We start from the raw sequence: 15,137 nt of genomic DNA, 5'->3' as shown, positions 1-15,137 counted from the left end.
CATGGAAAACAACCTTAACCATTTTCAATTTTAAAACTTACTTTGATTGTTTTTATCCTAATGATCAAACACAACATTTTTTAAATTAATGTATCGGTTTAAATAAATACACCCTCAGTTCCATTGATATTGGCAAAATTTTTATTTTGGGCGTTACATTACTTGGACAAACTTACTTAAAATGAATTTTGCCTAAAGTGCAAAGTCCATTTAGTCTTTTTCTTTTTTTTTTTTTTTTAAATGCATTAATTGTGCAAACTAATTTATTGATGTGTTGAGGTAAATAAATAAAAAAAAAACCTACTTCCTTAATTATTGTGAAAAACGACTTTGCATGGAACAGAGGGAGTAATAAATCTCCTTTTGGTACCATTCCTAGCCCTTTTCTTATTAATCTTTTTCTTACATCGCGAAAATGTTTTAGGAGATGGTTCTTTTTATTGTTGAAATTACCAATTTTTTTTTTTATTTTCATATGAAGTGAAAATTACAGATTTTATTAATATTAAAAAAAAAAAAAGCGTGCGGCTGCTGCTGTCATTACCAAGATGTCGTCTAACGCGTAAAGAATAACTAACGAACTAATTTATCAAAGCAGCTACCAACAGTAGCTGGAAATTTGGAATTTAATTTGATAATCTGGGAATTCTTTTACTTTCTTGCAAGAATTACCTCAGGCATGTGTAACAAACACTATGGAATTCATAGTAGGTGGATTGTATCACAAAATAAAGTAAGCTTTATTCCCTTTCATTAAAATTTGACCAACCTCGTTGATGATAATGTCAGATCATCAGTCGGATAGCAACGAGTCGCCCTGCCCTTCCCTTCCCTTCCCTTCCCCCACCGGGGAAACCTCATATCCTACAGTCTTCCTATGGAAATAATGATCGTTAGTAATAGTATGCTATAAAATGTCCACAAAACTCAATAACATCTAAAATGACAGGTGAGAATTAGACACCAATAAGGTTTTTAGCAACGGAAGCTCAGTCCCTGTAGACCACAGTGCAACACAAACTACAGCTGGAAAATAGTGTCCACAAAATTGACAATTCTCATACATTCTCCCCAGGAAATTAATATTATGGTCCCCCTAATAATGCTGTACCTATTTAACAAAAAGCTCCCGTGTTTTTGTAATTATCTCATAGGCGTTAGCTAAGGCTATTATATTGCAAATGCATCGTAACGTGTATATAAACGATCAATAATTATGACATCAACTCAACTAAACCTCGGTTCCTAAAGAGTTGAGGTTGGCTGATCACCTTTCATCTTTGTTTAGGGCAAAAAAAAAAAAAAAAAAAGAAATATGTATATTACATTAAAGCGTATACAAATTCCAAGATGTTGATATTCAAATTTTTGCAAAGAATGTAAAAGCCCAGCTGCGAGAATTAATGGATGTGGAAGGGAAGGCTGCTTTTCAGGCCAATACATCATAAAAATGCAACAGCAGTTAGCAGGTGCCACTTCCAGCAAGTTTATTTCACCATATTGTGTTGGTACTGGCAGAGACAATATGTACATAAAAATCACGCACATCATATTGCATTTTTACCTGGGTTTCCCAAAGTAAGCAACATCCATTCTTGCAAATTTAGCAGCATGAATAATTTAACTGTCTAGCAGTTCTTTAATTATGTTTCTGGCCTCGGTGAGAGTATTCAGGTACTGAACTTCCGCAGCCCACACATTCTGCATCGGAAGCACTTTCACATCCATTTGTGTAAGATGCTCTTTCTCCAACTGTTGAACAGCATTTGAATCCATCATGGTAGCAACAACAGTCTGCCAATGTAACAAATGAAGATATAAATAGCATCAGCAGGAATTGATATCAAATTAGATATACAAGTTATTTTAATTTAATTACATAGGAGGTTCAAAAAAAACTTTTACGAACTCATTATTTTCTTCTCATGATTCAGAATCCAGATAGGTATATTCATATTACTTCTTTAGGGCTATTGCATAGTGTTTTCTACATGAATATGTTCCTTTTACAATTTTTACTCACCCAAAATGTGCCAAAACAAGCATTTAGGACTATGAATTTCAGAAGATTCTCATCTGAGCTGCTGAGGGAATTCTCTGAACTAACAGAAACTTTCAAATCTTGATAAGAAGACTCGATTATTGATCCATAATTTCTCACAGTAATTCTGCCATGCTTCCTCAGAATTCTGTCAAGATGAAACATAGTGCTCTTCCAGCAACTCTTGTTTATCCCCACCCACTTTAATGTGCACCCACTGCTTTCAAAAGCTCTAGGTGGAAGTTCTTCATGCAGCCTTAGCAAAGTTGCCGCTCTTTCAGCATTAGCCCAGCAACAACATGTGAATGATCCATCATCTATGCAAGCCAATGAGGGGGAAAAATGAGACTAGAACTTGAGAATCAGGAAAACAATCTTCTCAGACAAATGGACAGTTGGACGTGAAACTGAAATCACTAGCAACTGAGAGTTTACGCTAAGTAGAGATAATGGCAGCCACCACAGTATTGCTGTGAAAAGTGTCAATGCATATTCATGGGCCATCATCATACCATTCATGACTATTAACATAAGTAAACGGTTTCCAGAACCTTTGACCCCGAAGTTATGGCAAAACAAACTACATTTATTTCATAAAAAATAGCACCATCACACTTTTAGATGGATACTGAGATATAGTCATACAAATAATTTATAGGGAGAAATTTGTGAAATATGGCGTCAGCCTGCAGATCCATGGTTATACTATTCTATCGCTTCTTATAGTGCAAGAGAGAACTCCTTAAACTGGAAAACCAAAATCCATTTCAATCTATCAAGATACACATGCCAATAAAGAGGGGCAAAAGCATTACACAAAAGCAAACCATCACCTATAGCATGCATCTGATAAAACCAATGCAAGTTCTGCATGTCAAGCGGTTAGCATGAAGTAGCCATCATTGTGGAAGTTCAATGGTAGCACCCCACATGTGCTAACATGATATTAGCGGCAGGCTTTAAATGCATTAAAAATTACTCACCCAATACAAAACCCACAAGTGGAATGTCCACAAACTGTGCCTTGGACTGAACTTCTGGATGTAAATCATGATACTTTCTACTTTTATCCAGAACCAAGACATGAACAGCGATTACCTATCACAACCAGAAAAGGTAAACTGAAGTTATCATCTTTCACATTATCAAATTTGCTAGCCATGGAGAACACTAGTCGTAAAGAAAATAAAACTATGAATGAATTTGGCCTGCTTTGGAAGCCTGTAAATTAATAGATCTTACACAACTTACCCTGCAATTAAACTGCATAGGCTTGCAACCTGAGCACTGAATCAATTCAGAAATCATGCCAGAAGAAGCATTTTCCAAGGATATAGAAGGTGAAGCATATGACTTAGACTGGATTTTAAAAGGCTCATCACCGCATGGTTCATTCGCAACTCTTATGGAGTTCAAAACAATAAATGATACAAGAATAAGCTTCAATTTATTAGTTCCCCTGGAAAATAAGAATTGGCCATTTATATTAGCATATATGTTGTAACACCTTAGTAGACCATAAAGGAATAAGCCTAGGAGCAGTTTTTGCAGACATTTAATATTGCGGGTGGTCCCCAAACTCAAACTAATATCATAGTTCTGAGCAGTTTCTCACATTGATCAATATATACAAGGATAAATCAGACAAAACATAAACGACAGCATGTACACACAGAATATCCTAGTGCAAAACTCAAACATCAGTTATTGAGCATTATCACATTAGTCCAAGATCCAATAGCTGGGCTACACAATAGCTAATACTCCATTCCCAAATCAACGTTTTCAACCATTTGGTGCTTTGAATCCTAAAGGCCTTTAAACTAAAACTCCTAAGCTCTAACTACTGGCTTGTAGATTATGCAAATGTAAATTTTAAGACCCATAATGTAGTTGCCTAATGAATAGCATTTTATTGTTCAAACCATTCTATGAATCACAGTTCAATCTTCATACATCCAAAAAGCATGCAACTTACCCTATGCCTGCAAATTTAATGCTCCATTCAAATTCTGTAATGACAGTCTCTTGGAAGTTTCAAAGAAGAACTGTTCTCGTTTTCTTACTAGGAAGGATATATAATTTTTGCTAAAATATTAAGCATCTCTCCTACCTCAAAGTCAAGAAGAACTGTGGCACTAATTTATTACAAAGTGATGATGAGATTTCAAATTGGAAAATGTAATACCAGAACCTAAAAAAAATGCAGCAATTTCTACAACAGATTAAAAGAAAATATGAGACAGGCATGCATTGCAAGACAACTTCAATTTGCATATTAGAGTTTAACTGTCTTTTATTGATTTTTTACCTTAATTTTAGAACACGATGAAATGTTGCATCTGCACCAGGTCCAAATCCAACAGGATATGCATATTTGCTCAGAGAACTGAAAATATTGACCTAATGCATTAAAAAGATGCAATAAGATGAAACAATTAAGTTCAAATAACAAACAAAAGAATGGAAACAAAGAAATGCGTGACTTTATGCACACATAGAGTAATAGGAAATTACCATTTGATTATTCACCAAAACCTGAATACAAGTACTACCAGTGCTCTCCTGAAAGAATCTCATGTGAGGAACACCACCTGATCTTTCACCGGCTAGGTGGACATTCGCTGAATTGCCATCTAAACTATGAATGCCAACCACACATCCGCGAATGGACGTTAAATTTCCCTCAGGAAAAAGAGAAGTAAACTCAAGAGATCCAGAAGAGAAACCAGATGAAGGTACTGAGGTCAAAATGTCAGGAGAAACATTGGAAGTCCCTTCTGGTGACATATTAACTTTTATTTCACTAAGTTCTACTTCCAAAAAACGCATTGCATTGGCAGAGAGATAAAGACAAACATCTGAATAAGACTTTGGAAAATTGCAAGTCAGACTCAAGCATTGTTCAACTTGATTACTTATCAAAACTTCTCTACTGCTGAAAGAAGAATCATCCTTAGACGGATTATTTGACAATCCATTATTTGTGACTGCCTCGTCAGAAGAGAAAGAGAGGCTCCACAAATGTGTTCTGGAAGTAATAAAAACTTTAACACCATTGACATCACTATAGTCCTTAATACTACAAAATGATTCTTCTGGATGGTGTTCTATGATGTAAAAACTGCCAATCTGCAATAACTGGAATTTATCTTAAAGTGAGTACTTTCCCGACATTGTCAATGAACTAAAGAACTGCACTATTTCACTACCATTGTCCAAGTTAATTCCAATTAGACTGAAAAGGGATTTAAAAATAAAATAAAAAATAAAAAAAGATACATCTAGCACACCTGATATTTGAAAAAATTTTCAGAGTTGAATTCTAGCAAGACCTTTTTCGCACTCTGCTTAAAATCAGCAGTGATCTTGCAATTTGTGAAGCACAGTTTTCCAGAGCCAACTGAATGGTAACCTTCAGCAGTTTTGACATTGACTGAGCATGGAATTTCAGAAGAACACAAGTTTCCACATTTGCTCTCAGCAGATCCCTTAAAATCCTGGCCAGAAGTCTTATCAACTTTATGCTTCTTAGTGGGCAGATGATCCTGTAAAATTTCACAGGGATAAAACGCCAATGGTTCATTAAGCTGATCCCCTGAAACCTCAACTGGAAGTGTAGTTCCATCTTTCCCAGTAAGAAACAGATCCCACGGCAAGATAATGGCCTCAGCAAAAGTGGAAGAAATGTCTGATATCACCGGCTCACCTTGAAACTGCAGAAATAAATATGGAAGATTACTAACTGTAAAAAGAAATTTCACAGAAACTACTTATGGAGATGCAACTATACCTTTTCTAGCGCAGGATATTTGTGCGTTACCCAAATCAGATGCAATCTTCCACCTTGAAGTTCCTTAAATCCATTATTCCAGACCGCACAAGGATAAAAGGGAAGATTTTTGGAAGTTGCATTGCTTAAGTGAAAATAAATGTAAATTGTCAAGTGCATCTCTCTTGCCCACGGGGTATTACGAAAGATATGCCTGCATGAGAATGACTCATAGTCCAGCAATCCTGGATGATCCTCAAGGTCAGGTGTGCCTTCAATAATTAGACTATAGTTAACAACCTGAAAAGCATCTGTAGAGACTTAAAAATGTGTTTTGAAGATGCATAAAACTTTTCACACATTCAAGCAGCTTAGGACAAGAAGATGATAAGTCTTGAGTCATAATTGAATATAACCTCAAACATGCCACTGGACTTCCAAGTGGATGGAAGGTCGGGTATTATGACATCAATGCTTCCAGTAGCATCAACTAACTGTAACCTTCCAGATGATGGAGAAATCTGAATGACCAATACAAACCCTTGATTAATTCAGATAACAAGATTTCACCCAAGTTGTCATGAACCAATAAACCACAGGATTAGCGACTAAAAAAATTTCAGAAGCAGAGTAGGAAAAAAGTTATTTGAGAAGGGAAAAAGAAGAGCACACTGCAGAGAACAAGGAATCCTACTAGAAACCCATCATACAACTACAAACAAGACAAAAAAAAAAAAAAAAAAAAAGAAGGTAAACTGTTCGATTGACTGCTGCTTATGCATAAACTATTCATATTTGACAAGCACACACACCAACCTTAAGACTTCCAAGCAGAGAGACACCTAAAGCTTCACCTTGAAACATTCTCCTCAATGGCTGACTATGAGATCTTCCTTCACATTGAGTGCTGCCATGTGAGATGTGACAGTTGTTCTGCAACAGCACTCTCCTCCACATGGCCTCACAACGACGGAGAAAAGAAGAGATAGTCACCACCTAAGAGTAATACAGAGTATTAATAATTCTCTAAATTTCATTTCATCTCATCTAGCTATGCAAACATGTGACAATTTTATCGGTCTACTTAAATATGCACTTTGACAGGTGAAGCAAGCTATTATAAGTATGATTATGCATGTCACACTCGTTTCTGAACTGACCAATTTCAGATTAACGCAATATGGTTCACTACCACAACCCAAGGAATCATGCTTGCATAATTCTGTAAGCATTCCATGCTGCAAAAAGAATCTCCCTTTAGAAAACAATCAAAGCAATAGAATCAGTACATTTACCAATGAATTTACCAATTTACCCGGGCTCGAATAACTGATGGAGGTATAAGTGACCTACTAAACATCTGAGCCAGTCCTTCCTTCTGGTTACACCATGCCACCATCCACATTAAGTTAGCAGAGAAGTACAAAAGCACAGCTGTGGAAATGGCTTTTAAGTAACACAAGTAACTCTGCAGAGTTCCTATCCACTAGCAAGACCCAAAGCAAGTAAAATTACATGTTTTGATCCCAAAATCTCCTTCTCTGATAAAATCCCAGCAAATTTCTTGCGGAAACATGAAATGATAAGTAGTGCCCTGCATTATATCAAGCAAACAAGTTGAGAATATTATATATGCCACTCATCTCGAACATAATCAAATGCCCAAGAAGCACGTTCCATACCATAGTCTGGCAGAAAAAGCCAAGGACTCAATAAACTTCCCCAACAGACTTTGCGATTGTGAAACTATATGACACCTGCAGCATAGAATTGGATCTCTTTCATACCTGCTGGGCATGTTTAGATGTCCAAAAGAAATTTGAATAGATTTGAATAGCTTTTATGCTTTTGGAATCCTTGTCAGCACAGTGAGGGACAAATAATCACTTAAAATAAGGCCTTTATAAGCCATTAACCAAAATTAGAATGCTACCACTTTGAATCCTTTTTTTTTGAAATAATCATTCCATTTCTCCAGGGAAATTGAGAGATTTACATGAAAATTTTAGCAAAATGCATACCCAGTTTCCAAGGGTGAGAATGACTCTATAATAATGCTAGTCTTGAAGCAAGCCCCAAGTATGAGCATTTCCGTCCAAACGAATTTTGGATTAACAAAATGCACATTCCTCAGAGAAATCTATAACAAAAGCCAAAGAAAAATGTTGTGTAGCAGACACATATTTGAAATTTCACAATAAAATTGTACATAAGTTATTTTTCTTTAACTGAATAAGGTAGCAAATGTAATTAACTTACAATGGCGCCCACTCTAAGACTGTGCGGTGGAGAGAGTAGCTGATCAGTTAGTAAAAGCCATACTTCTTTGTGTAGCTCAACTACCATGCCTTGCATGTATACACCCTTGACAACACCAGTATAAGCACCACATTCCCCTTTCCCGACAACATTTCTCATATACGATGACCATTTCTTAGATGACCTAAGTAAATGCAAAACAGAGTTTTCCGTAGTAACAAACATCAGTTGAGACTCCTCTTTACCTATAAAAACCAACTTCTTTTTCAACCCAGACAACGTGACCACATTCCCTACAAGCTTCGTGATCGCAGGGTGCCAATTCGAAGAAGAACCACAGAAATATATAAATAAAGGCTTCATAAAAGAATGCGGATGCTGTCCTTGAGCTAAGCAATGCAAATCTGTAATGGACTTCTTAGGATTACATAACTTACATTCACAGACCATAGTTTGTACAATAAATCCCCGAAGATTGTTTGACTTGCTAGCACCAATCGAACATGGAATAAGCAAAATGGGGCTTACTGATTCAATTGGGCCATGAATACCGTAACGATCCTTGGATTTGTCTCCGTTAGGAGGAACAGGAGAAGAAGTACCGGAAACCATAGGAATCGAGTCTATACTCAAACAAGTAGAAAGGGAAACACTATTTGAATCTGTGAAACTCCATTTGATAATCTCTAAAAACCCGCCACCAGAATGTTTTAGAGGAATGAAATTCCAAGCGGAGACCTGAATCTTGTTCCCGATTACACGGACATTAAAGTCGAGAATATCGCAGCAAATGGTGGATGAATCGTCCGAGAACTGAAAGCAACTCCTGTTCGGGCACTTTAGGTTTTCAGTTGGGAGAGTCAGTGTTCCTATGAGGATCGCTGGGTAACCCAAAGGAGCAAGGATTTTATGGTTAGGATTTGAGTTGGCGGTAGGTGGAGCGTCTGGTGCTTTCGATCCTAACTTGTAATCCGATATTGACTTAGTTTTAGCAGATAAAGGAGTTACAGAACGACTACGAGAGGAGTTGAGAGAGGCTGTTGCTGTGACGGGCTGACCACGGCGGACCAGCTCTAAGATTGTGAGTAGCTTTACATCTTCTTCCATGTCGCTATAATTTCATGGGTAAATATATCTTCAGCGTTCAGCTAGACTGATGAGTTGATGAACTGAACAGTTCCACTTTAAAGACCAGAGCAACATAGAAAGTGAAGAAGAAGAAAGCGGGAAATGGGGCTTTTAAATGCTTTCTATGGGCTGTACATTTGGGTCGAGTTTATCAGCGTGGGGTGTGGGCACCATGGGACGATTAAAAATTTCAATTTCAACCTTTTAACGACTTTAAAAACAAAACAAACTTTCATGCTTTCATTTTCTAAAAATGCTCTTTTTTTCTTCAACAGCAGTAGAAACTGCAATAACACAGCTGATCTAAAAAAACAACCAGCTGAAATAATACTTTCTCTGTTATTAGAAATAAATCAAATTAGGGGTTGGGGAAGATTCCTGTATTTACAGACCTATCTAGAGCACCACGTTTTTTCTTTATAACAAACAGAATAAATATCTCCTCTCCTTCCCACTTTTTCGATCTTTGTCAAATCATTACTTAAAAGCCCTAACCCTAGCCATGATGATGAATTATGGAAATAATCAGCACACTGATTCCAGCCGAGATTTCCAAGTTAAGAAACCATCTGTGTTATGAAGAGCGTACAAATGGTCAACAGAACCTCTAAACTCATGATTCATGAGGCAGCAACGCGAGAACCTCCACTACGTCCTGTCTAGCCAATTTCTAGCTTTTACCAAGCTGTACACAAAAGGAACTTGCTTCCAGATCAACTCATGACAATTAATGCATATTTCAGATATGTGGAACTTCCCTTCCATGACTCCTTAAAAGAGCCAACGGATGGTTATTCACAGCACTAAGTGACATATTGCTGGAAACATTTGATGAAGAGCTGAAATTATGTGAACCATAAACCAGTTGCGTTGTAGATACATTAGGTAGAACATCAACTGGGGAACAAGGAGAGCGATGAGAAATTGCAGCAGAGTTGAATGTTTTGGCACAATTTTGTTGATTGGTTTCACTATGGAGAAAAAAACACAAATAAAAATAATTATAATAAATAAAAAAGATAAGGTAGTCAAGTAAAAAGTATGATTAGTTGCCTCTGTGCATGTGGATATATGTACCTCTTGCAATGCAGTTTATCATTCATAATCTGCGTTCCCGGAGATGTTGGTGTCAAATCAATTTTTTGCTTAGCAGAATCTCTAGCATTGTATGATTTATCCTACAAAAAGGTCGTGCAATAATGAGTGCATCAATAATGTGCATTTCTCAGAGTAAAAATGAATCACTTTGGACCTCATAAATTGCAGAAAGAATGCCTCTCTGCAGGCTGAGTATGCAGTGCTGTTTATTATTCGATACTGGTCATGAGGTTCGTAGTTGATAATACCTGTCTGTAGGTCAACACATTGAGTTCAGTTGAATTTTGCACAAAAGGATGCTCAAGCAGCATATTAGCCGATGATCGCTCAGCAGGATTCCTTCGGAAGCAACAGCAGAGAAAATCTTTTCCCTCTGGAGACAATGCTTCTGGTATAGGTGGAGTTTTGTTCAAAACCTTGAACATTGCTTGAGGCTGATATGCAGAAGATAACTAGATAATTAAATGGACGAAATAGAAGACCCATAAGCATACATACAATCGAATTTCCTATCAGAAACATATATAGAGAGAGGTAAATATGAAGGAAAATGCACAAAACCTCTATGTCCACTCAGTGATTTAAGAAAATAAAAATGAATCGAGAATCAACTAATAATCCTACATTATCATGCAAAGTAAAAAAACTTGTTCTTTTAAGGTTCATCGTTGAGGATAAAGTCAATAACACTAAGCAAGAAGATGCTTTTCCCCAATTATTAGGACTGTAAAATGGAAACACATTTTTTATTCCCAGCAATCAGCCAATTTGTTAGTAGGATCTGCAATCCAATCTAAAACCCAGAATGCATGCTGGCGAAGTGGCTAACAAACTCAGACATCATAAATTCAGGACAACTTTGAGTCGTGATGCAAATGCAGTCCTTTTGGGAAGAGAATAGATTAAACAAATGGCTAGGTGCAAACAAAAGAAACTCAACCAGCAAACAATTTTCCTAGGTTATAAATAAATGAGAATATTTAGTTATAAGCTCACCCCTTGAAGCTCTCCCCAGGGAGGTTTACCAGTAAACATCTCAATGATGGTACAACCCAAGCTCCATATATCAACAGCCAAAGCAAGATCGGGATTGGCATCTTTCTGCATCTTAGCTTTCATGACCTGTGAAAACATTACCAGTTTAAAAAAGGTGTAGCAATAGGTCATCAGACGATTTACAAATATCTTAACATGAAGTACCTCTGGAGCCATCCAGTGTGGACTGCCTTTCAAAGACAATTCATATGCTGGTCCAGTAAGCTGAGCATAAACAAAGTTAAAATATATGAAAATTAAAAATTCACACACACAAAATAACAGCAGAAATTTTCTTTTCAAAAGGATTCAATAAGGTGTTCAAACATCCAAAACTCACATGTTTTGCCAACCCAAAATCTGCTAGTTTAACAATGCCTGATGAATCAACAAGCAGATTTGCTCCTTTAATGTCCCTGTGAAAGACAGTTATTCGAATTGGTTAAGCTCCAAATTGCCAGAAAATGATAGACTTCGTAACAAATAAATGCATCAAGTTTCCAAACTATGTTCTTAAATCAACCAACTGGGATGGTGTGAAACAACAGATACCCTCATCTCTTTTGCAACAAACCCACTGATGATACTGCTAACTTTTTACAATATCCTGTTTTTCGATTATTTACTGAAAGATTCAAAATAAGACAACAACTTCCTCTTATTAGAGATTTTTTTTTTTTTTTCCTTCCTTCATCACATGTCAATTACCTGTGGACTGTCTTTTTGCTATGCAAATAAGCCAAACCAGAGAGAATATGGCGGGTGAAGTTACGGACTATAGACTCTGTCATATGGCCACCACAATGTTCTCGGATAAATTTGCTGATTGATCCAGGATAAACATACTCCAAATATATGTAAAAGTGATCATCAACCTGATACAATACAATGCTTCTTAAATCAACTAAATTGAAATAATTTATAAGCAGTTAGATCCAACAAATTAGAGACACTGAAGGAATACTTACTATCTCACAGCCATAATACTGTACTATATTTGGGTGCTTTAGATGTTGGAGAAGTCTAATTTCCTATGCAAAAGACAGTAAATAATAAATTCATTATGATGCCAATCAAATACCCAATCAACACAATCTATATGGCATATGCATTTTCCTTGATGTAGCAATTAAAAAGATAAGAACACAAACAGAAACCACTGAGCAACATTAAGATTGATAAAATAGTCAAAAAATAGCTATTCATAAACAGTCAGAAAATAGTATTTTTCTTTTCCTGGGAAAGAAAAAGGTTCTTTGGTGGCATTCGAACATTAGATTATTTGATGCATTAAGAATTACAATCAATCTGATTGTTAGAGTCAAGTCATGCTTTACTGTTCTCTTAAGACATAAAAGCATCAAAGTAAGGGAATAAGTAAATAATACCACTATAGTCATGCACATAAAAAGTAGATTGACCAACAAACTTGGGAAATTTTTTTGGCAAATAATATCATAATTTTCGGACCTATAAGAAGCATTTGTCAAAAAGTTCAGAGTACACGTAGTTGGAGCATTGTGCATGATTTTATACTCCTCAGCTAGTACCAAAAAAAGTTCAATCTTTTCCTCACATCTCTTTGCTTCCAGGTTATCACAAAAAGGTGTAAATGCCTAATGAGGTATTCCTACCTGCTCCAGCTGCTTTATGCATTCAGCAGATTTACTATCATCAGGGATGATATCAACTTCCTTCATCGCACACAGAGCTCCAGTCTCTCTGTGAAGTGAAAGCAACCAAGTATCATTCACTGCTGAAAAAATAGAATAAAAAAGAAGCAAAAATTAGAGTCTCGGAAAGATGCATACCTGTTGGTTCCAACATAAACACTTCCATATGTTCCACGTCCAATGAGTTTTCCTTTCTGCCACAATGTTTTTTTAAATGATGTATTTGATGGTGGCGGCATTAATGATTGTGGTGGTGCAGCACCAGGAGGAAGGGGTAATGGGTGGGCACTGAAATGATTATTACTCTCAGGCCACTCCTTAGATCTCCCTGGAAGCAATTTTCCATGCAATGCAAATGAAAATTTCCAGGGACTTTTAGGGTTGCGGCAGGGACTTTGCAGTGATGGGCTATGAAATGGAGAACAATCTGTACTATCCACAGTTTTTACCAGTGACCCTTGTGAAGTATGGCCATTAAGCCTACCTAAGTCTGGAATCTCCAAAGCTGATGAAGTCTGAAATGCTTGTGAAGCCACGAAAGATGGTAAAAAGTCTCCAGTGTATGATCTTTGTGGACTAACAGCAGGACTTGAAACACTGCTAGTTGGAGCACTCCTGGGTGATGCAATCCGATTCCACTTGTAATTAACAGTTTCAATATTTAGATCATCAGACTGTCCCATGCAATGATTGCTTGAACATTTAGTTGAATCTGTAGTATTGCAGGGAGGAGAGAACTCTCCTGCATTTGACTTCCGAGGACTAGCCATAGGACTTGAGAACCCACTTGTTGGAGCACTTCGTGCAGAAATGTTCAGTCTTAAGTCGACATCAGTACAGTGAAAATCAGCATCTTGAGAGAATCTATTAAGATCTCTTGAACACAAAGCAGATTTCGTGACAACGCGAACTGCACTGTTCACAGAGGCAAGTGACAATGGCATATCAATATAGATCCACATAGATACATATACAGATGTATACAATTAGGCCTAATTTGTATGCTATGCAAGTCTATAGCCAGTCATTACAAAGTTTGCAGCATAAAAGATCGCCGTAGGCGCCATATAAATATGGAAAGTAATTCATATACAGAATTCGATCACATAAAAACGCGTTTACGAGTTTCATGTTTAAATCAGCTATAAATAGTTTAATGAAGTAAGGTTGACCTGCCATAAAAATGCACATAGCATGTTTTGATTTCATCTATTCGTTATCAATGAATATATGTCTTCTAAAGTCGTAGTTATTAATGTAGGCAGGGATTTTGGGGTCATACTTTGCTTTGACAGACTTGAAGAAATATTACAGATTGGGCAACAAAAGGTAAAAAAAGGATCTTTTTGTTACCTTCTCAACCGAGAGGTCGGTCCTTCTTCCGGTGATCCCGGAAAATTCGAACGCGAACGCGAAGGCAAAGGCAAGGCCAATTCGGGGAGCGGCAACGGTTGCGGCACCCCATATGAAAACCAGCGATCCGAGCATCCCAGAGACTTCGGCTTTGTAGCGGAATCCGGTGAACCGGGAGACAAATTCAACTGATCGGTCAACTGTAAGCCAAGGTCTCGATCAGTTACGTGCCTGAGCTTCCTCTGCCTCGTAAGCCTCCTGTGCATAAAGGATTGGCCGCGATTTTTTACGAAATCACCAGCATTGCCACTGCTTTCGTTTGAAGAAACAGAGGGAGACGATGGCAAAGAGGACGGAGAGGAAGAAGATGCAGTGGAAGCGGTTTTTTGAAAGAAAGGCATTTGATAGATTAGGAAAGAAAGGAAAACAGACTTGTTGAAGGCTTCATGAGAAAGATTTTGTGATTAGTGATACTTGTTGATTATTAGCCATAGGAAACACCTCGGTTACTTCTCAGTTCTTGCTTCGCTTACTTGAAAAATAAAAATTTTCCAAGTTTTGAATTTGTTTAGTCAATAGTGAGGATTGGGATTTGAGGACTTTAGAATCTGACCTCTTAACGAGTCTTCTCAACCTAAGCCCAACCCCAACAATCAAATACCAAAAAATTTAGCAAAAAGCGGCCATTGTTGTAGAAATCGGAGTCAGAAACACGACGCCCCTCTCTTAACCTGCAGGTCAATTCGTGACCCACGCAACGCAATAGGAAGAGACTTTG

At 37.1% G+C, this 15,137-nt stretch overlaps 2 protein-coding genes across 5 annotated transcripts; both read right to left on the bottom strand.

Moving 5' to 3' along the window:
• Positions 1-570: 570 nt before the first annotated feature.
• CTC1 (conserved telomere maintenance component 1) lies at positions 571-9,380 on the bottom strand. Of its 4 annotated transcripts, XR_005177598.2 has the most exons (17): positions 8,073-9,380; positions 7,835-7,953; positions 7,496-7,570; positions 7,329-7,407; positions 7,129-7,191; positions 6,974-7,051; positions 6,630-6,809; positions 6,230-6,334; positions 5,835-6,113; positions 5,335-5,757; positions 4,559-5,182; positions 4,353-4,444; positions 3,293-3,500; positions 3,025-3,139; positions 2,024-2,358; positions 1,565-1,794; positions 571-875 (listed from the first exon to the last, which is right to left on the bottom strand). XR_005177598.2 is itself a non-coding variant. In XM_012216321.4 (16 exons), exons 1-16 carry the CDS (start codon positions 9,177-9,179, stop codon positions 1,621-1,623), a joined length of 4,056 nt encoding a protein of 1,351 aa, XP_012071711.1. In that variant the 5' UTR covers positions 9,180-9,380; the 3' UTR covers positions 1,297-1,620. The 4 variants fall into 4 exon arrangements, 3 of the variants coding, with proteins under 3 accessions (XP_012071711.1, XP_037493187.1, XP_037493188.1); XM_012216321.4 differs by lacking the exon at positions 571-875 and having other exon boundaries at positions 1,297-1,794; XM_037637259.2 differs by lacking the exon at positions 571-875 and having other exon boundaries at positions 1,297-1,794; positions 4,559-5,173.
• Positions 9,381-9,520: 140 nt separating this feature from the next.
• LOC105633688 (mitogen-activated protein kinase kinase kinase 5) lies at positions 9,521-15,137 on the bottom strand. Its single transcript, XM_012216322.4, has 11 exons — positions 14,360-15,137; positions 13,145-13,921; positions 12,968-13,055; positions 12,302-12,364; positions 12,042-12,208; positions 11,674-11,749; positions 11,499-11,558; positions 11,295-11,420; positions 10,547-10,732; positions 10,278-10,378; positions 9,521-10,171 (listed from the first exon to the last, which is right to left on the bottom strand). Exons 1-11 carry the CDS (start codon positions 14,758-14,760, stop codon positions 9,940-9,942), a joined length of 2,277 nt encoding a protein of 758 aa, XP_012071712.1. The 5' UTR covers positions 14,761-15,137; the 3' UTR covers positions 9,521-9,939.

This window comes from Jatropha curcas, chromosome 9, assembly GCF_041381405.1.
Source record: "Jatropha curcas cultivar XTBG-Jc1 chromosome 9, XTBG_Jcur_1.0, whole genome shotgun sequence".
Taxonomy (NCBI): Eukaryota; Viridiplantae; Streptophyta; class Magnoliopsida; order Malpighiales; family Euphorbiaceae; genus Jatropha; species Jatropha curcas.
The sequence above is the reverse complement of the archived record's forward strand: the minus strand, read 5'-3'. Positions and strand labels throughout refer to the sequence as shown.

What these genes read in the sequence shown, in the direction of transcription:
- CTC1 (XM_012216321.4), bottom strand. Translation starts at nt 9,179, where the DNA reads ATGGAAGAAGATGTAAAGCTACTCACAATCTTAGAGCTGGTCCGCCGT. An exon ending in AGATTTTGGGATCAAAACAT is followed by an intron (nt 7,192 to 7,328) that starts GTAATTTTACTT and finishes TGGTGTAACCAG; the next exon opens with AAGGAAGGACTGGCTCAGAT. An exon ending in ACTTGTGGGTTTTGTATTGG is followed by an intron (nt 2,359 to 3,024) that starts GTGAGTAATTTT and finishes TGGCTTGCATAG; the next exon opens with ATGATGGATCATTCACATGT.
- LOC105633688 (XM_012216322.4), bottom strand. Translation starts at nt 14,760, where the DNA reads ATGCCTTTCTTTCAAAAAACCGCTTCCACTGCATCTTCTTCCTCTCCG. An exon ending in GCATAAAGCAGCTGGAGCAG is followed by an intron (nt 12,365 to 12,967) that starts GTAGGAATACCT and finishes TCTTTTGCATAG; the next exon opens with GAAATTAGACTTCTCCAACA. An exon ending in CCTGGGGAGAGCTTCAAGGG is followed by an intron (nt 10,733 to 11,294) that starts GTGAGCTTATAA and finishes TCTGCATATCAG; the next exon opens with CCTCAAGCAATGTTCAAGGT.